Source organism: Chelonoidis abingdonii, chromosome 10, assembly GCF_003597395.2.
Source record: "Chelonoidis abingdonii isolate Lonesome George chromosome 10, CheloAbing_2.0, whole genome shotgun sequence".
NCBI lineage: Eukaryota > Metazoa > Chordata > Testudines > Testudinidae > Chelonoidis > Chelonoidis abingdonii.
Window position 1 is genome coordinate 27,229,371 of NC_133778.1, and position 21,143 is coordinate 27,250,513.

General features: G+C 43.2%; 1 protein-coding gene across 1 annotated transcript; it reads left to right on the forward strand.

Moving 5' to 3' along the window:
- The first annotated feature begins 1,214 nt into the window (after nt 1-1,214).
- LOC116815195 (testis-specific serine/threonine-protein kinase 6-like) lies at nt 1,215-2,048 on the forward strand. The gene has a single exon (XM_032763322.1). The coding sequence runs from the start codon at nt 1,215-1,217 to the stop codon at nt 2,046-2,048; it is 834 nt and encodes a 277-aa protein (XP_032619213.1).
- Nucleotides 2,049-21,143: the final 19,095 nt, after the last annotated feature.

The following is a 21,143-nucleotide window of genomic DNA, read 5'->3' on the forward strand; positions in this document are numbered from 1 at the left end:
ACAACAGCACAGATTGCTTCCAGCACTCCTGAAACATAGACTGAGCATAAGGCCCTCGAAGACGATTCAGAGGGATTGTTAAGAAAGCCCCTGTATGTCCAATTTTCTTTTATTAGGGGCTGCAATGTAAATAAAGTTGAAATTTTCTGTCTGAGTGAGATCTGTTTCTACCCATTTAGTAATCACCAGGCCAGCACTTCCTAGATGCTTAGTTTTAAGTATTTAATATTGAATGTTTAATTAATATATTGTTACAAGGCATAGAGTATTACGTGAATGATTATATTGTTATATGCCATAGAGTTAAATTGAAATTGTTATTGTAGTATTGCATTTTTATTTGTCGCGCCGTTTCATTCCCTTTTTAACTGTAACCTTATTTTCTCTCTCTACTCTTTTACTGGAATGACTCACTTCTAAATAAATACTACTTTTCTTGTTGGAGATTCACTGCTTGACCATCTATTCTTGATCAGAAGCCTATATCTGTGTCCTTTCAAGGGAAAGTTAGCTAGCTACAGCTTTCCCTGGAACCTCCTTTAGGGCTTAATTACCAGAACAGATAAATTAAAAAAAAGGGTTTTAAATTAAGAGCAGCATTTGTAGGCAACATCATTGGCTAAATTCAATTGGTTTAAAATCATCCTGTAACACAGCCGCAGAATTACAAAATAAATATTCACAGTCACCCAAAACAACTTGCAGTTTGGCAGGGTATAAAACCATTCTTTTTGCACCACTTTGTGTAAATCCTGATTTGAATATATCTAGTTTTCTGTGAAGAACATGTATCAGTCTGGCAAAAACCAGAAATTAATTGCTGCTTCCAGGATGCTCATGACTAAGCAGGCTCTTATTATTTCAAGAAGCCTAGCCCAAACTCAAGTGGAAGGGACAATAACCTCAAGAAAATTCACATGAGGAGCTTTCCCCTTGCTTTTGTACATGATATGCCCAGGATCCCAAAGAGCGGAGGAAGGAAAGGGAGCTAACTTGACACCCTTGGCAACACACAAAGGGAGTGACCCATGACACTTCTAGCACATCACAATACCTGGGTGAGCAGTGATGCCCCTGGACCAAGTACCCAGTGGGAGCACAGAGGGAGGTGAAAGTCAACAGCTGCCACGCACAATGGGTTAAAGCTTTCAATCCCTGGAGCAAAACACCAGCCCCAATCAAACCCATCAGAACCCATCAAGCCACACTGCACCATGTCAAGAATCTCCGGAGGAGACAAACTGCTTAACGAGCTTGGCTACAAGCTAGGCCAGACCCTGGGTGAGGGCAGTTACTCCAAGGTGAGGGTGGCCACCTCAGCCAAGTACAAGGGCCCGTTAGCTATCAAGGTGGTGGATAGGCGCCGGGCACCCCCCGATTTTGTACACAAGTTTCTACCACGGGAGCTCTCCATCCTGCGAGTGATCCGGCACCCCAATATCGTGCGGGTCTTTGAGTTCATCGAGGTCTGCAATGGGAAACTCTACATTGTGATGGAAGCAGCGTCCACTGATCTGCTCCAGCTGGTCCAGCGACTGGGGAAACTACCTTGTGTCCCAGAGGCCCGGGACATCTTTGGACAGATCGTGGGTGCTGTGCGCTATCTTCATGACCGGAACCTGGTGCACCGGGACCTCAAGTGTGAGAACGTCTTGCTCACCTCTGACGGCCGCCGAGCAAAGCTCACTGACTTTGGCTTTGGCAAGGAGGCATGTGGCTACCCAGACCTAAGCACCACCTACTGCGGATCAGCTGCCTATGCCTCCCCCGAGGTGCTGCTGGGCATTCCCTACGATGCCAAGAAGTACGACATATGGAGCTTGGGGGTGGTGCTCTATGTGATGGTGACTGGCTGCATGCCCTTCGACGACACCCACATCCACAGCATGCCCCGCCGTCAGAAAAAGGGTGTCCTCTACCCTGATGGTCTTCCTCCTCTGCCTGAGCCCTGCAAAACCCTCATCGCCCAGCTACTCCAGTTCAGTCCAGCTTCCCGGCCTGGGGTGGGACAGGTAGCCAAGAACTGCTGGCTGAAAGGGGATATCTAAAAGGGCAAGGATCCCCCATATATTCCAGCCCTAGGACATGTGCAGGAACAGCTGGGGCACCAACCCTGTGGAGCAGCATGTTAAACAGATATTGACAATGAGGAGCTGGAAAGGACTAGGGTCATTTACAGGTGCAACAACCACATGAATCTGATAGTAAGATTTAAAGCGATGATGGGACTACATGTTGCTAGAAGACGGTTAAAGGCCCAACCACCCTATGAAGCTGCTGCAGGTTGGATTTCAAGGGACCGGGACCATGCTGAGCTAGTGGCAAGAATGACAAATGGGGCTGTTTAAAGAAGCATTTACCACAGGGAACACTGGAGTACCATCAACTTACCAGTGGCAGCAGGAAGGAGATAGTCCCCTCTGCAGGCAGATTTGGACTGCACCACAATATCTGAAGGCAGCAACGTACGGGTGAGATGGTGAGACAAATAGCAGCAAAGATCTTTGTGTCACCTACTCCCTAATGGACTATAATAAACTCTGAAGTTCCCATGTGGTTGACTTTCTGTGCTGCTCCCTGATTCCTTTCTGCCAAAAAGCTTCCAAGTCTGAGTCACCCAGTAGCATTTATAATAAGGGCCATGGCCAGGGCTTTGGGGGGCCGGAGGAGACCTTTTTAATCTCTTTCCCACTGCTCTTCAGCCTGTTTTCAAACACCATTTCCTAGGTGGCTCCTCACCTCACTCATTTGGAGGAAGATTCCCTCCTTTTGGAACCTGGGATCTGAACAGTCTCCTACTTTGGAGATGTTCAAAATCTAGATCTGATTCTAGGGTCAAAACTTTGGATTGGGCTCAATCAGAGGTGCATAAAGCTGGAAAATGATAGATATTTTGCTAAAAATGGGGACATTTTGTATTTCCAGCTCCGAAAGTAACCTGAGAACTGCACGTAAAAAGTTAGCAACTGTTCTTAAACCAGGCCCCAAATCTCTGCTATATATCTCCATTGCCAAACCCCCACTTGCAAAGAATCTTTCACTTATGGGGGAAAAAGCCTGAAACACTTTTTAATAAGACCTTTAAAGTTTCCCTTATTAAAATGAAGTCTGACTCAAAACTTCCACTGAAGTCAATGGAATGGCACCCATAGAGATACATATCAAGCCCACCCTGTTAGACAAATGCTTCTATTGTTTTTTAAACCAACCAAAATCAGCGATAGCAGCTACACCATCCAAGATTCATCTTTCACTAACCAGTGCACATGGCTTTGCAAGAATCAAGGGCTGTTGTTGTTGAGAACCAAATTTTGGTTTCAAGCTTCTGATCTTTATAAAAATCAGGGGTTAAATAAAACCACCCTTAGCAGTGTACATTTCAGTCCAAAAGGGTTGTCCAGAAAATGATCTCTGTTGCATGATGAAAAATGCATTCCTTGTGAGATGACTTACCTTTCATCTCAATAAAAATATAACCTCTTGAGTTTCAGCACCGGAGGGCATGGATTTATGGAGTCATTAGTGACTCTGCACATTTCAGAGTGGGGAGAACAGCTTTTTATTTTTTTATTCTCAGCACATTGTGCCAGGGAACATCCTTTATGGAGATCTCACTGCAGGAGGTAAGTGCCACCAGAGGTGAGAAAGTCCCCGCAAGGCAGCGCATCTGTAAAATTGCAAGGGAGCAGTCTCTATTAGGTGGCTATTCATACTGATAATCTGCAGAGGAGCAAATCCCAGCACGAATGCAAGTATCTATGTAAGGCGGGGCTCAATTGTACAGGGACTTGCTGTCCATGGGGTATTCTAGTGAATTCTCAGGAGGTTTGGATAAAGATCCAGAGAGTGGATGCTCATCAACTTCCAGAAGCCAACCACCCCATGACACTCGCCTGTAATCTGTCCCTAAAGAAAACCACCACCCCGCCCCGACGGCTGTCTTAATTGGGGAGGTAGAAATGGCGGTCCCCTCCAGGGTGTTGAGAGGGTGAATAGCAAGTCTGTCACCACATGCACACTGCAGCTCATCTCAGACAGCAGCTCCCTTTTGTTTTTTCAGTGTTAAGTCTAGTTTATCCCCTTTCCCTCTCTTTCTCTCTTCCCCTTGGTGACCTCTGGGTTTCTATCCATTTGACTGTCACCTGGGAGTTAAAGTAGGTGGTTTGGGTAAACATCTAGAGGACACTCTACTGCTCCCCATAGTTGGCCTTAACTCCCAGTGAATCCTTCTGTGCTCCCTGCCTAGCCTCAGTGTAGTCTCAGTTTCCCAGCTCAAGTTCCCAAGGGTATTTGCCTTCTAATGTATCCCCTCATTGTCCTCCAACTAGTCTCTGGTGCCCTTTCCCCCATTCCTTTGGTGCTCCCAACTCTTTCCCACTCAGTTAGTCCTGAGGTGGGAATCTGGTAGTGTATGTAGAGTGGAGGCTGAGTGGATGGAAGGCAGGGAAGGAAGCTAGGCTAATAGCATGGCAGAGAGGTTGAGAGACAGGAAAGTAGGAAGGCTGGGTATGTCCCCAGGGAGCTGTTAGGCAGGAAGGGTGATTGGGTATCCGGCAGGGTTGGAGGTACAGTGCCTGGGGAGGTTGCAGGAAGAAAGGGGCTAGGTTACCCTGTGCTAGGGAGTCCCATCCATACTGGATGGGATTTTTCAGCACAAGGAAGGTTCCTTAGCATGGTCTACAAAGTGCAGGGCCAGAGTCCCACCAGCTCAGTCTGTGGGCTGGACCATGTGGTAGTGGTAGGGTAAAGGAAGACAGCTGCCCTTCCCATGAAGGTATGCCTTCCTCAAGGATTGGGAGAGAGGAACGGGTCCCCCTGTTGCAAGTGGGGAGCCAGTCAGCTGCCCTCAGAAGATGGATGGAACAGGAGGCAGGAAGTCACTGCCTGTCTCTTCCAAAGATCCCAAAGGTAAGTGGGGGGCAATGGAGGCCCTGGGAATAGGGATAGTGGCTGCGGGGGGAGGAAGAAGAAAGGGGATAATCACCTTGGGGTGAGGAGCTGAGACAGCAGGAGAAGCTGCTGTGTTTGGGGCCAGCAGGGGATTCCCTGGGTTGACGAGAACTGGATGAGGTATGAGAAGGACCCACTGAGTGAGGAAAGTGTTACTGATTGCAGGGGCTGTGGTCCTCCCTGGCCACTTTCCCTTTTGCCTCTTCTCCTCTGTGTCAGGCTGCCGCAGGCCCCAGCGTAAGTGCTCAGACAGGGATAGGGAATGCTTAGGTATCCTCAGGCGTTCTGCCTGCACCCCACATGGTGGCCACTGCTGGCTGGAGACCAGAATTTCCCTTTTTAAAATAGTTCTGCCAACCGCCAGGGCCCCTTGGATACGGGGTTCAGAACCCAGCTACAGAGGAATGTACCAGAGTGTGCAACTTTACCCAGATCATCCCAAGGATCCTGGATGCTCAAAGCATTTAGAGGAAGCAATGCTGGGAATTTTCCAGAAGGGCCACACCAAGCTGAAGATCAGTGAGCTGATGAAGAGACACAGACATATTTAAGAGCAATGTGTGACACCATGGTCTGAGCAAGCCCATGGGCTCTGATCCCAACTCCAATGTACATACCCAATAACACCCAGCCGCTACTCTGTCCTCATTTCACAAGCCTCCAGGAAACTCACCTCTTCTCTGAGGCCTACAAGTCAATGTCATTCATTACATGTCCCATGACATGCACATCCCTGCACTGAGCTTTCATGTGATTTTATTGCTGTAACCCTCATCCTTCCCCATCCTTGCCTGCTGTTTGATAATCCTCATTCACTTTGCCACATGAAAAAACGTAGACTGAAGTTATCCTAGGCAGAGATTGTGTCTGACCTCTGGAAAGAATGTAGCACCCATTTCAGATGTTATAAAATAGTAATGTACATTGTTCTGTGATATCACAATTAGCATGTGTGATGTCACATTGTTCTGTCAATCATAACATTTTACAAATGTATTTGATGTGGACACAGTGGCAAAAGGAGGACAGACACATTCATAGAATTAAGTGGCAGGCCGCAAATTTTATTGAACTTTAACACAAGGGAGAGGCATTATGCATCCATCACCCATACTCTCCTATATCAGGCATTTAATTGGTTTGAGTTCAGAGATTACAGTGCTCCTTACCATATAGCTTGTAATTGGCACCACGGTTACAGGGCTGCTTACCATATAAGCCATAATGGAGAAGAGGCTTTCCTCAGCCTGCCCACCAGCACTCATCTCTCTCTGAGTCCTCACCTACTCCCACCCCCACAAGGGGCACAAAGGGTGCAGCAGGATGGAGACCTCAGCCCACAAAGACCACAAGGTCTCACCTATCACATGAGCCCAAAGCCCATCATCAAAATCCAGCTCTTTTTCCTCTTGGAAATGTTCATTTTACTCTCCTAACTGCACTAGAAACCACCTGCAAGTTGCGATGAATGAACAACACCAACCTCACTTAGGTACTAAACGTGTTCCCTACTCAATCCACCGTCACTTGCAGGTGCTGTGAGGAAGGCAGAAAGATTCCCGGTCCTCTGACAATTGGCCCCAAGAGAAAAAAAAATCCTTCCTGACGCCCTAAACAGGCAATCGGCAAGACCTGCAGCATCCATCAGGCTGGGTTCCCATTCCTAGTTTGGGTGGGTAGGGAGGCTGCTGAGTTAAATCCTGGGAGCTGGGGAATGGTGGCCAATCAGCACCTCTCTCCCTCAGTCGGCCAATGGATGCCAGAGACTCCCAGGGGGAGGGGTTATCCATTGTCCTTTGGCAAGTGTCCCCCTTTCACAGCCAGCCCCATCCATTTCCCTCGCCCACCGATATGGGTGGATGTCATTTCTCAGCCCAGGTATGGGGGCATTCAGTGCTCACATTTGTACTTAACTGGATTTCCCTTTTTTCTCCTTTAATCTCGCTGACTCATCTATGAAACGATAACACCTTCCTACTTCACTGAGGTGTCGTAAGCACTGGTGACTTGGAAAAGTGATCTGAAGATGAGAAGCGCTAAGTGATAGTATTGCTATTACTTATTATTGAAAGATGCTGAAGAGTTTCCACTTAGCACAACACCTACAGAGCTTGTGCTTTCACAGTCCATCACTTACAACAGGGTTCCAAATTCAGCAGCAGCACCTCGGAAGCTGCTAGCCTTCTTTCAGTTCCTTTACAGTCATTTGTATACACGGGGAAATCCTATCGCTTAAAAAGCCTTCATGTTTCAGCACATGGATGGGAGATCTTTATAAATTCATTCAGTGCCTTCCTATTTGTTGTGATTCATCTGGGAATTAATTCAGTGCTGTCCTTAATTACAAAATAACTGTGTTCTCCAGTCTGTGCAACAATTTTCCTTGTGTAAGCCTTCTGCCAGGTGATTAAGGGCAGCAAAGAGGGCTGAGTTCAATGTATCTAAGGTTCCTCTTGACAAATAACTAAACTGGCTTGAGCCCCAGTGCCCCACCCAGAAACCTGGGGAAACTAAAAGCACTCTGCCCAGCTGCCCTTAACAGGAAGAAATTCCTCACAAGCACTCAGACTGTGTACAAACAAGGAAATCCTTACTAGTGGAAAGGGAACACAGTCAGCACAGAATATATATGCAAATCAGAAGTAAAATATACTCCTCCCTTCAGGAATTTGGCAGTAGTCAGTCTAATTCTCTCCCCACCCTTGGATGAGAATGTGATAATCCCTTGGCTGAACCACCTCACCCATGCATCAAACCCATCTCTCAGTTTGGATCAGTTAGTAGCAGTAGTCCAAGTGCCTCTTTGTGGGTTTCTCTGCAGTCCCAAGGAAGCTGCTTGCATGGTTATGCCAGGAGGCACTACCACCTTACCTAGCTTAGTGATTGTCCACATGTTTGTTGACCCATCAAAGAATTCTAATAGATTGAGAAGGCGTGATTTCCCTTTACAAAGCCGTATTGACTTTTCCCCAATACATTGTGTTGATTTGTGTCTCTGATAATTCTGTTCTTTACTGTAGTTTCAACCAGTTTGCCTGGTACCGAAGTTAGGTTTACCAGCCTGTAATTGCCAGGACCACCACTGGAGCCTTTTCCGAAAACTGACGTTACGTTAGATATCCACCAATCATCTGGTACAGAGGTCGATTTAAGAGATAATGCAGGTAAGAGAGATGTGTGTAGACCTTTTATTGTTTAAAAGTCCTCTTCTCTTATGTTTTGCTCTGTTCCTGCTGCTAAACAATGCTTTTGTTTTAGGAAACTGTTTTAGGACACTGTAATCCACTGGTTACAGATTCTTGAAGGAATGGTCCGCAGCTACTGAATCCACTCTGGCCTGCTGAATAAGAACAGTCAATACACATGGTACTGTAGCTTAGGACCAGGTCTAAGCGTGGAAAAGTAGTGTGATTCCACCCCAGGAAGGTAAAGGCATGAGGTCTGACATGGGTAATAGTGCACCCAGAGGACGTGTCTACACTGCAGTCAGAGGTGATTGCAGCAAATGTTGTAACACTCATGGTAGCCTTAATCTAGCTAGAACGACTATAAATAGCAATGAAGACACAGTTGCATGGGCTGTGGGCTTCAGTGCAGTCTTACACCTAAGTATGAACCCCTGGTCCTGGATGGGCCCACGCTGCCATGTCTTCACTGCTATTTTTGACTGTTCTAGCTAGATTAAAGCTAGTACGAGTATGCCAGCATACCACAGACACACCCAGAGAGAGGTCGGAGTGGCATCTGGCCCTGTAACAGTGACAGTGATTCAGCTTTGTTAAGGTGTTGGGTAGGCAAGGCCTTACCTGAGTCCACACAGCTCAGCTAATGTCCTCTGCAATGGCTCTTACAGTGAAGCCCTTACTCTACTCCATCTCTTACAGTGGCATCTTCAGTCTGCATGGCCTCTCGCAGTAAAGTCTCCACAGGAGGGGAAACAAGACCAGTTAGGATCTTTGAGCAGAGTCATGGCCTTCTTGGAAATGAGCTCTTTGCCACAAAGTAATAACTCTATCCCTACCTCAGAGCATTCGAGCTCATTGCCCCCAAAATCCAAGTCCATGGTAGTTATGGTGACTCCTCAATGCCACTAAAAGAATTGTGGGTAGGTAGCCTATGCAAATGAAGCTCTCTGTGGCATAAATTTTCACCAATAGACAGCTCTTTCTCTTATGCAGCTTCTGGCCATAGGGTTTATACTTATAAATTACAGACAATTCCTCTGGGTGAGAGGCACACTTTGCCAGAGTTTGCATGTTTTGTTTTTTATCACAATTGAAAATTGATGATGCACAGGCCTTTCAGAAGAGAAGTCATGCAAAAAATCAAGGGTGAGGAGAGGGAAAGGGGCCAGATCAGGGCACTGGAAAATCTCAGTGCAAAAAAAAAAAAAAAAAAAGTTGCACACATTAGTACATGTGAAAAGCAAATTTATGCAGCTAGATATGCTGGGTCAGGACAAACTTCCAAGGGAGAGCTCACAGTGAAGGAAACTTTCCCTTGGGGCCAGTATGTGGAGCCCAGTTCCTCTTTTTAGTAACAAAGCAACTTTGACAGGGGTTTTTGCCCAATTGCTTTCTTCCTGGTAAAAATACATGTTACAGTTTCCTCTTGTAACAAGCACTCTCCGACCCCCCAAAAAACCCCAAACCCTAATACGTGTGCTGTTTATTCAGTTTAGATTACCATGCACAGAGCTGAGTAAAAAACCATCAAATTTCCACTCTACAGCAATGGATCATTAGCAGTTTAAGTTCAAAAGAGTCTATTCAGACTCTGTAAGACCCATTTGCATTATGTCACCTCTACTACTACTTTAAAAAAAAAAAAAAAAAAAAAAAAAAAGAACACAGCTAATAAAATAAAAGGTTCAAAACCCAGAGCTATTCAACTGAACTCAGCAACAAATTCTCCTAAACAATTACATCTGTTGAGGATATGGGTAGATGGGACACATGACTAATGTTTCAAGAGGATGTTCCCCCTTGAGTAACTTGGGAAAGCAGCTAAGGTTAAAAGGACACGGATACAAATGAGACACACAAGGCTTGTAATGCTACCCCTCAGTACTCCTTCCTTTCTACAGGCCATCGGTAATCTCAGAGGGTCACTTGCTCATGATCTGGGAGCAGTGGGTGGAGTCATGAAACCATAAAAATTGTCAGTTACAAACTGGATAATACTGATTTAAAAAAAAAACAACATTAAAAGATCCCCATTAAAGACTCTAAACTTGATTCTGTTCTCATTTAAGCTAGTGGGAGAATGGTTGTGAATGAATCAGAATCAGCCAAAATTCAAGAGATACTTTACCAGGCACTCAAAAGACAACGAAATCAGTTACATAATCACTGCTAGAATCTATCACTTACTTGTTGATCTTTCGTGTATTTCTACCTTTCCTTTTAAAATACTCATGTATTTTTCCCAGGTTGGTTCTCACTTTTATTTTTTACCATGTTTTGAGCTTTTCTAAAACTGGGCATATTTCCTCTTTAAGAACAGAAAAATAATTCAAACACTTCTCAGAACTGCACAATATATCCAATGGCCACTTACCAGAGCCTCTGCAGACCAGTTCCATTGGTCCAAGGGAATCATGTGATATTATGCCACAGAAGTTTCTTGGCAAAGAGTTCCTTGTTCTTTGCAAACGGCCCTCAGACCTGACAAGCTCACTGTTCCAAACACATCATTTATCTATATAGCATGTTAGGTATCACAGAAAGCTCATAACTTGTCAAAATTCATAATCATTGTGAGGTGCATGTATGGGTAATATTTAAGGAATAATGTATTTATATTGAAAGTACACTTTATGGACTTGGAGTAAAAGTTAATCACCAGGGGATAATATGTCTCCATGATGACCCATTCAGTCAGCAGGGAATGGTCACCCCGCCTGTTAAGCCAGTGATGCAATGCAAGGCTCAATTGTTTCACCTTGCTCAGTCCCAAGACTTCCCATGGAAGACCATCAGAGACAACTGGAAACAATCAAAACCTCTTGAAGGCAAAAATGAAAAAAGGAACATTATGACAAGACAAGAGATTCGCACTGTCTATGACTTTTTCAATATAACACAAAGGAGAGACGGGTTCTCTAAATCCTTTCACTGAAATGACATCTTGAGGAGCAAGGTGTTCCCATGAAGAATTGAATCCTGGTTCCTGTGAAGCCAGTCAGTTCCGCAACTGACTGATCTTTGGGAAAAGACCCACTTTACTGGATAGGAAAGTAACTATTAATAAGTGTAGCCCTAGGTTGGTGGTTTATGATTTTGTTTTGTATTGTAACCAGTTGTTTTCATCGCTTTCTCTCATTTGTAGTTAAGCCTTTACCATTTCTTAAATAAACCTACTTATGTTTAAACCTACAAGTGCAGCCTGGCTTACAAGTAAAACTGGGGTGCACTGTACCTTTGGGGGGGAATTTCTGTGAGTAGCCAGTGTCAGGGGCTGGATATCATGGGGGAATGATTCAAAGGGATTGTGTTGCCCCTATTGTTAACCTGCAAGGTGAAGACAGGACTGGCATAGCCCAGAGGAGAGAGCATGATTGGCTGAAAGGCTGGTGGTGTCAGGGAGCTGACACCCAGACAGGCACAGGCAAGAATCACTCACGCCGGAGGCAGCGGGTAACAAGGTGACTCCCAGTCTTCAGTGCTCTGAGAATCATCATTGTACATACCCCGAAGTGACAGGAGTTTTGCTCTGGGAGAAAAATCCATGCTGGGAAATCCCACAGGATTCACACGGTCCAAGTCTGATCTAGAGCTTTGGCTACACTGGGGTTTTAGCAAGTGGGTGTATTGCATGCACACAAACCCCTAGCATAGACACAAATTACACAAGTGCCGTGAGATCTGTACCAGTTTTAACTATAACTACAGTATGGGTTTGCACAGGTATAACTACAAACCCAGTGTAGACAAGGCCTAACTAGGGCCTGATCCTGTGAGGTGCTGAGCACCCACTGTTTGATAAGGGCACTTATCACCCTGCCAGATGGTGTCTTATCTCCTACCTATAGCCTCCCTAAGAATCTAATTCTGAACATATACCGAGGTAAAACATGAGTAGCTATATTAGTATCAATGGATTAACACCAGTGTTGGAATAAGAATCAGGCCCATAGTCTCTTTGTATTATAGGTCTGTCCTTTCTATGGTGTTTGCAACATTTTAGTTTAGCTTCATTTGCAAAGGAAGGGAATCCTGAGGATCTACCCTATAATTAACATGTTACTTACCTCGTCTTCCAGCTCAGTGAGAAAGAAATCTAAAGACCGGACATAACATTTAACTGTGCAGCATGTCCTAATCAGCTCCCTGAAGCTTACTAAATTATCCTTTAATATCAGCTGTTGTTAATGGCCCACCAGTCACCCCAACTAGCCAAACACACCTAGCAGCATTTTCAGTTTTTAAAAAGCCTACATCTGTAAATGAGTTACACTGAATCTCAGCATTGGGGGGAAAAAATAAAGAACAGTGTTCCCATGCTTCCTGAAGCAGCTTTGACAGCAAAAAGAATTCTCTTAATCATTTCAGAGAGACCATTCCAGACTGTGGTGTAATTTATCTACTGTTACTGTGTTGTCTCTGAATTCATCTGCACCGGGCGTGAAACAGTCTTAATTTCTTTCCAGTTCTGCAAACAAAAGGAAATGGAAATAACGCACTGAACATTGATATTAAATCTCCCTTCCCAGCTAAACAACAATTGTTTACAAGATTTTAGGTCATTGCTGATGTGAAGGATAGGATTGAGACTCAGATATTAAAAAGTCTGGGTTATAAAATCACATTGAAAAATATATTAATGAATTGTGGGAAAACATTGCTGGGTAATCAGATATCTCGTGGGTTTCTGCATGAAATCCAAAGCTGACACTCTCAGGGGATAGCGCAGACTGAATAATTCTCCTACCAGGAGGTTGGACTGCCAAAATGGCAGCTAATGATGTGTTTCAATTGTCCTTGGCCAATTCTGTATGGATAAATTGGTATTAGGAGTACCTGGGTGACCCTGCCCTTCCTTCTCAGGCAAAGTTTTTAACAGGCAACATAACAAATAACCCAATATACCTCACTCTGATTGAATGCATTAACCTTTCCATAAATACAGCTTTCAATGCTGGCAGCCTTTTATCCAGTTACCTAGCATCCAGCACTCCACTTTCAAGTCACCTATTGTCTTGAATTGTGCTGCTCCTTACTTATTTTTTTTTAAAAAAGAGTAATAATGTAACCCTTGATCAGGTTAAGAATTTGTACCTGTGGAGAGGACAGAGCCAGGCTGAATCTGAACTTGGACTATTTCTCCCATTTTATTGACCATTTCAGGCTCATAGACCTAGCTGTCTGGTAAAAAGGCAGGGCAAACATTTCCTGCTCCTTAAGCCATCCAACCACACTCAGAAGCAGAAACATAAGCAATAAGTTCTCACAGGAGTAGAAGGAAAGCTGAGGGCCATTTGTGGGCATGATTTTCATCTCAAGCAGGAAGCGTTTCCTGGGAGTAATGCTTTTCATTTTCAGACTGCTTTACAAATGTTAATTCTCACAATACCCCTGAGCAGTAACGATTATTCTCCTCAGTTTCCAGAGGGAGAGATTGAAGGAGATAGACTAATGGACTTACCCCAAACCAGAAGGATTCAGTGGTACATTACAGCTCAGGACAGTCTTGGCTCCCAGTCCTGTGGTCAGACCATGCCTCTTCCTTGAAACGATAAACTCAAAATTAGACTGTGTGAGGCAACCTATTATTGGTGTAAAACAAAGTAGGAGGCATCTGTACATTCAATACCTCAGAAGAGAGAAAGGGCTTGTAAAATAAAGGTACACTCACCCCATAGTCAAACCCAACTCAATCTGATTTAGCTCATGAATTCTTAAGGGACATGCGCTAAAAGACTGATGACTAGATCTTATTAGGCTCTTCAGACATGAAAGAGTTTCAGGAGTTCCTGCAGATAAAGGTACCACATTTCTCATCTCCTTTGAGTATTCAAACTTACTTTCAAGAAGGCACGCCCTGTCCACAAAGTAAAACTTACCCCAGCTTTGGCACTGGAGGGACAATAATGATATCCTTTGGAGGTAAGCAGACCTTGCTGTTAAGGAAATTGACCATAAGGAGCATAAATGATTGATTTCCCCCATACCTAAACCCATGCGCACAGACTCAGCGCAAAGCATTTGGCCCATAAACAAAGTCTTTTCTGATGAATGGATGGTGACTGCTGCATCCTTGCCTGCCAAGCTAAGCGTTGTTCACCGGTGGGAAAGCATCCTCTTCAGTGAATCAATTGCTACCAACCAGCTTCTGAAAATAATTAAACTAAATTAAACTAAACTAAAACTAGAGTAGTTCACCCAGAGGAAGATGGTGCCACAGAAACATACTGACGGTGGGGCAGTTAGGTACCTAAAAGAACAAGAGCCCTAGTTAAAACCTGTGTCTGGGAACTGGATTTTATCACTGGTGGATCTATTTTCTCCTCCCAAAGTGATGGCCATTGTGTAAATGCCTAAATGTGTAATACTATTCCACATTTCTCATAGGACTATAGGAAATTTAGGAGCTGTGGTAGCAAGTACAAGTTCTTTCTCCTCACATATTAGTGTAAACTGCAATGAAAAAAAGATTCCTTGGAAGACATTTATCTGTGCTACTTGTTGTGGATGACCATATGGTCACTATTTATATATGACAGTAATACCAAAAAGGCCCAACTGAGAGTGCATGACTCTGTACAAAACCAGAGACTGTCCCTGCCTGCCTCAAAAGCGCTAAATACACAAGACAAAGGCTTTGGGGGAAATGAAGGTGCAAAGAAGTTCACTCAATAGGTCAGTGGCAGAGCCCAGCTACCAGGCCCGCACTTTCCTCATATATAGTCGAATAGAAACAGTGCTTCTTAGACCCAAGGCTTGCAGTGTGTTTCTTTAATACTGCCTACTCTGCTTAATGAGAGCAGGAAATCCAGTTAACTGAGCTACCTCTCAGCAAATCAGTTATAATAGTGTGAAACAAGGGCAGTGTTGCTGGGGACATTGTGAACATTAGGACCAATATGGTAGGTGATAGATGTGCAAAGTCACTTAGTTGGAAAATAGAAAAGTCTCATTTATAAAGGGCCAGATCCTGCCAGGCGCTGAGTGCCCTCAACTCCTTTTGACTAATTTTAAAGTCAATGGCACCTGAGGGCAATAAGCACCAACGGAAGATCAAGCACTTTATAAACACATCTGTATTTACCCACAGGGTGACATGTGCTTAATCCTCATCTCCCCTATTGCTCTGACTGGAGTGTCACTGGCAATGAGACCTTGTCATAGCATGTAGCATAGCAACACTGACCATGTCATATCAGAGGGGTATGTTCTCTGCAAAGCTTTGACCATGCAATTGCCATTAAATACTTAGTCAAGAGTATACCCTCACACTGGCTGTAGCTGACCTGGCTTTAACTTTAGCTAAACAAAATATTTACTTCCCCCTTAGAATGGCTATAGCCTGAAAACTGGTAAGTGTAGAAGTCAATGTAACAAGTATGGAATATTTGGTGCTGTTTTTATCTTTGCAAATATCATACCAATATGATGACTACTGCTGCTACTACTTTTTTTTCCCTTCTCTAACATATTATTCCATTGACACAACACGGAAGAATATTGCAGTGAAGAAATACATTGGTAATTGCACTGCCAGTTTTATAAACAGTACTATCAAGCTACAGTCAGCAATCATGCACAGTGCTCGAAAACAACAACAAAAGATGAAACAAGACTCACCAAAAATGGAGCTGGTATATAGTCAATATGTACACATTCTTACTCTCTGCTATTTCCTGTGAGTGAAAAGAATTTAACTCCTCAGTGGATTCAAAACCCATCTGACAGCATTTGTATTAATTCATGCTAAGAGAAATTATATTTTATCTCAAATATAAATGATAATTGCTGGTTCCACATTTGTTAAAAATATTTATTATAGTGAAATACCTTGAAATGTTTTCATTATTCTATCTGAATGTTTTTTCTCTCAATCACAAAAAGATTTTGAATTCTGACTATATGCTTTGCCAGGCCTATATGAATCCTAACAATTGAATACACCCTGGGAACACTAAACTGTGTTTTCTATGTTCCGGAGCCAATTTGCCTGGCCTGGAAACAGGGACCATGCTTATTTGCATAATAACAGACCATTCAAACAGAAGTATTTTAAGAAAAACGCACTGGAAGTTTTAGGCCAGGTTTAGTCAGTAGATGTAAAGGGTACATTAGCATTCTTGTAAACACTAACAAGCAAACAAATTAAAAAAAACCCAAACAAAACAATATTATTCAAACATCCATGTTATAACAGCAGAAACTGAGGTTAAACAATGGAAAGAAACCAATTTTATTAGTGGCCATGGAATGCTATATTAAAATAGATATATCCTTTATTTCTATAGCAAACAAACGAGATAAAAACTGTACATCTATAAGAGAGAGACACTGCTTGTCACATGTTGCCGGTCTGAAAGATACTTGGTCCATCTGTAAGTTATATTTTCATACTTTGCTGCACAAGGTTGTCCACCTAAGTATATATTGTCACAGAATCTGTCTGGAAGTGAATATCTTTATAATTTTCCCTTTAATTTCTACCCTTTGCCAAATAAACTGTGCTCTCTGATGATGAGGCCTGGACATAGAAACTTACATTAATGTCCATAGTGATATATGTTAACAAGAACAAACTCTGGATTCAGGGGAAGAGTGAGGGTGAAATCCTGGTCTCATTGAAATTAATAGGAGTTTTGCCATTGACTTCAATGGAGCCAGGATTTCATTGAGTCAGGAACACGAAGAGCTCTGAACACAGTCAAGGAAAGAGAAGGTTGCAGTCATCACCTATAATCGTCTGTAAAGGAGCAGGCCGGAGGCTATGTGGGCAAACGGTGAGCCAACAATAAACCTCACTTCCCCACCACAGAATATTCTCTACTTTGGGCAGCATCCGGGTCATTAGCAGGAAGGCGTTCAGACCAACCGCTGTGTTGGTGGGTTCGGAACTCCAGCAGATTACATTGCTAATTGGTTGCCCTGCCCCATTAGCTCTATGAGCCCTGTCCTCAGGGCCCCATGTGTTTTGTGCCAAGCTGAGCCTAAATTCCATGGCTGTTCAGCAAATGGGAAATTCTGCATTAACTTCATTTCAGAGACTGGAGCATTTTCATAATTAATTCAATAACGCGAACAACACATGACGGCTGGATTACTTCTCATACTATCAAGTTATTTCAATCTGCCTCTACATTTTCTGTGTGCCTCAGATTTTTATATTGACAATACACAAGTGCACTGCAGAGGCTGGAACAGATCCTTAGCTAGTATGAATCACTGTAGCTCAGTTGAAGTCAATTGAGTTATATCGTTTTACACCAGCTAAGGATCTGGCACCTAAGCAAGCATTAGAGGTGACGCGGGACTGTCGGACAAGCATGTGAACTAGATATTTCTATTAAAATAATTAGCGGTGAAATTGTTAGCTATGTTGAGACAAGATGCCATTGTTAAGTTTCAGAGTTAACCTCTAGATGAAATGAATGGGGTAGTTCAGCAGAATTATTGTTTTGGGCTGTCTGCAGACTCAGGCAGACAACAATGCCTCACTTACAATAATAAATAATAATAATAATAATAATAGGAGATATACCTATCTCCTAGAACTGGAAAGGACCTCGAAAGGTCATTGAGTCCAGCCCCCTGCCTTCACTAGCAGGACCAAGTACTGATTTTTGCCCCAGATCCCTAAGTGGCCCCCTCAAGGATTGACCTCACAACACTGGGTTTAGCAGGCCAGTGCTCAAACCACTGAGCTATCCCTCATGTTTTAACAGTTCAAACAAAGGCTAGATATGTGGGTGGGCATTACATGTAAATTTAGATTCTGGAGCACATTCCTATGCTAGGTGGTGGATTCTGTGGCCAATTCCATGACCAAAGAATTGGAGGTTGGCGGTGGGGGGAAATACGGCCATTGGGAAGGTGGTTTTTGTAACATGGACACTTCACTAGTACTTGGATTAGAGTCAAACCACCAACACACTTCATACATCACTGAATGGCTATCAACTCTTGGTCACTACTAACGTGAGCTGAATTTTGAACTCAAACAGTGAACATATCTATAGCCCATTATTACCAATTCCCTATACCATGTTTTCCATCAAGCCTGGATTACTGTGGGGGAGATTGTTCTTTCGATTTAGTTTGGTTTTTTTTTGTAGTGAATAGCCATTAGCAAATTCTCTGCTACTATACTGTAAAAATTCCTTCCTCTTTTTTATAAAACAAAAAACAAAACAAACCCCCTGAGCTGGGCCCACACTTTTCACTGTTGTGGGGAAAAAGGCACTGTCCAATTCATGCAATATTTACCTCTCTGGCTTTTTAAGGAGTAACACAATGTACAAATTCCAAAAATGGTCCCATTCAGTCCTCACTGGACTTAAGAGTAATAGGTAGAACGTATTCTCCCGAGCGTGGGAGAAAAAAAACCAGAAGGAATTCTGCTGTAACTATTTATTTTTATTCTGTAGCATGGTACATCTGTAATAAGATGCTCTATTTCAGCAAGTTTTTTTCTATTTCTCATACATTTCCTACAGTTTAGCTTTCTAAGAAACAGAAAAGCTCCCTACCACAATTGCAAACTGATTGCAAACGGTTACATTGCTTGAATCTAATAAATGCATTTCTCACCGCGCGAGATTTTTTTTTTTTTAAAGTAAAAGACAATGGTAAATTAATCCACTATCTGTACAGTAAAGATTGAGGACAGGGTTACTTGGAGCTAGTAGAAAAAGAAATGATTATAAACAAAGAGCAGGGGACCCAGAAAGGTTGCAAGAGCAAGGAACTAGCACATTGTGTCCAAAGAAAGTTCAACAATTTTCCCAGCTCACTGAATTGTGGGAACTCAGCTTTTCCAGGGAATAACTTGCTATTTTTAGTATTTTTATTACACAGTTTGTCACAAGCTGTCTCGGGAGACCATCAACAATTCATTTCAAACAAAATCCGGCCACAAACACTGCTCCACATGTGATTTAGAACATCTGGACTGAAGGAACAAGCTTTCAAAGCCTGCCAGGACAGCCTTTTCCTTGCTTCTGTCTTCACGTCAATTGTCACTGTCTCCACGTAAAGCAAATTCAAAAACTAAAATTAAAAAGCTGTTAAATATTCCCTAATTGCATATCTGCCCTAAAGGAATGGGAGCGCACACACTGTTCTTTTGAGAGCGCGCAGTTTTGGGTCACATTCCAGGCATTGCGGAGTTTCAGTGATTTAGATGTCATTTTCCCTATGAAATTCTTGGCCTGGAAGGATGCCAGCTTGAAAACCCATGCCAAAAAGTGTTCACATCACACATCATATCTAAAGATCTTAAAAGGAGATACCTACTGCTCCCAGCTATATTCCTGCTGCAAATGCTGGCAACACATGGATTTCTTACATACGCAGGGGGACTGTTTGCAACACAGAATAGAGAAGGTGAATTGTGATCTCTTCAAACTGGTTTTCAGGAACGCTGAAAAGGGAGTAGTAGAGGAAGTCATGTTATGATCCCAACCGGGAGTCTGTAATGATCTGTTTGGTATCTGCATAGCCGATTGTAAACTGCATGAGATGGATGAAATCCTGGCCCCATTGAAGTCAATGGGAGTTCTGCCACTGACTTCAGTAGAACCAGGATTTCAGCCCAGGACTTTGTCTTTAATGCCTATGTACAGTGCATACACATGTGATCCAATATATTTAATAAAAAGTTAAATACTGGAATACCAACTTAGTTGCAAGTTTGGGAATTTATGTGGGAAAGTCAAACCTGTATTCATTAAGACATACGTTCATAAAAAGCCAATACCATACAATAACGAGTGCATTCTTGTTTATATTCATGATACATGTATACATTTTAGTAAGAGAAGGAAACCATAAATTGCACTTTTTACAGGGCCAGCATCAAGTAATTTTAGGCCCCAAATTTATGAGAGCATCAGCTCACTTGGTTGTGAAAATTTCTCATGCTAACAGAGAGTAAGATTGGCGAAAGATGATTGGAGAGCAAGAGGATGTTTTCATGTCTCTTCAACTGTGCTTAAGTTTTGCCTTTTGCTGAAGTTCTGGGAAATAGCTGGGCTGTAGATATGGCTAGCAATCTGGCCCTGAAACGGGAACAAAGCATCTTTCAGTAAGGCCAGCTCTTAATTAGAAACTGAATTTTAATAAAAAGAGAAAATACTCACCACATGGCTTAATTAAATCCAGAAAAGGGCAAGACAAATCAGTATTGAGAGAATCTTTGCTAACATAGCAAAATCTAAAATAACAGATTGCAATTTTATTCTTGATCCTCAAAGTGCATATGCTCCCAACCACCACTGAACAATGCAAAGAGCTGCAAATAGAGATGGGGAAGTGACTACCGTGATAGGAGCCTGCACAGAAGGAACAGGGTAGAGCAGATACCCTCTTCCTTGAGGCTAGCTTTCCTCTCCACCAAATATCAATACCCTAACTGGCCTCAACTGAAAATGCAAGTAGGGTAGGACGTGGAGTCACACTAAGTGACATTCAAACCTGACAGGCCTGCAAGAGTCAGCAGCTCTTGCTGCAAAAATCATTAGCTTCTACTTACCCTCTGCAGAGGGACAGAGGATAGTTGAAGTCAGTGAGTCAAGGAACATGGCTACTAGGCCTGCAGCGTTGCTATGCAAGAGGTTGCTATGGGCTCCAAGGCAGTGCAGTGGACGACTCCATCCACAAGATTCTGGGCCAGAATTCCACAAATCCCCAGCTCTCCGTTCCATTTTCCAACCCAGAGGATTTCACACCCATTGACCACTATGTGGGGGCAGAAGGGTCACTGAATGGACAGACTCTATGGCTCCTCTGTTCTCCACACATTTTGCAGGGGAAGTGGTTGGTAGGGATCCTTAGCTACATGGCACTCCTAATGACAACCTAATTAGACTTTATGTGACCCCTTGAGCTATCCTCACTAGTCACAGCCTGTTATTTAAAATACCACCAAATGGAACTATACTATAAATTCTTAAAGTGATAGGATGGCACAAGACTTCAGGAAGTCCTGAGCTAAGTTTCTTTTCCTGAATGTTT

Bases quoted from the DNA above. Each gene is read 5' to 3' on its own strand.
- LOC116815195 (XM_032763322.1), top strand. From the start codon at position 1,215: ATGTCAAGAATCTCCGGAGGAGACAAACTGCTTAACGAGCTTGGCTAC.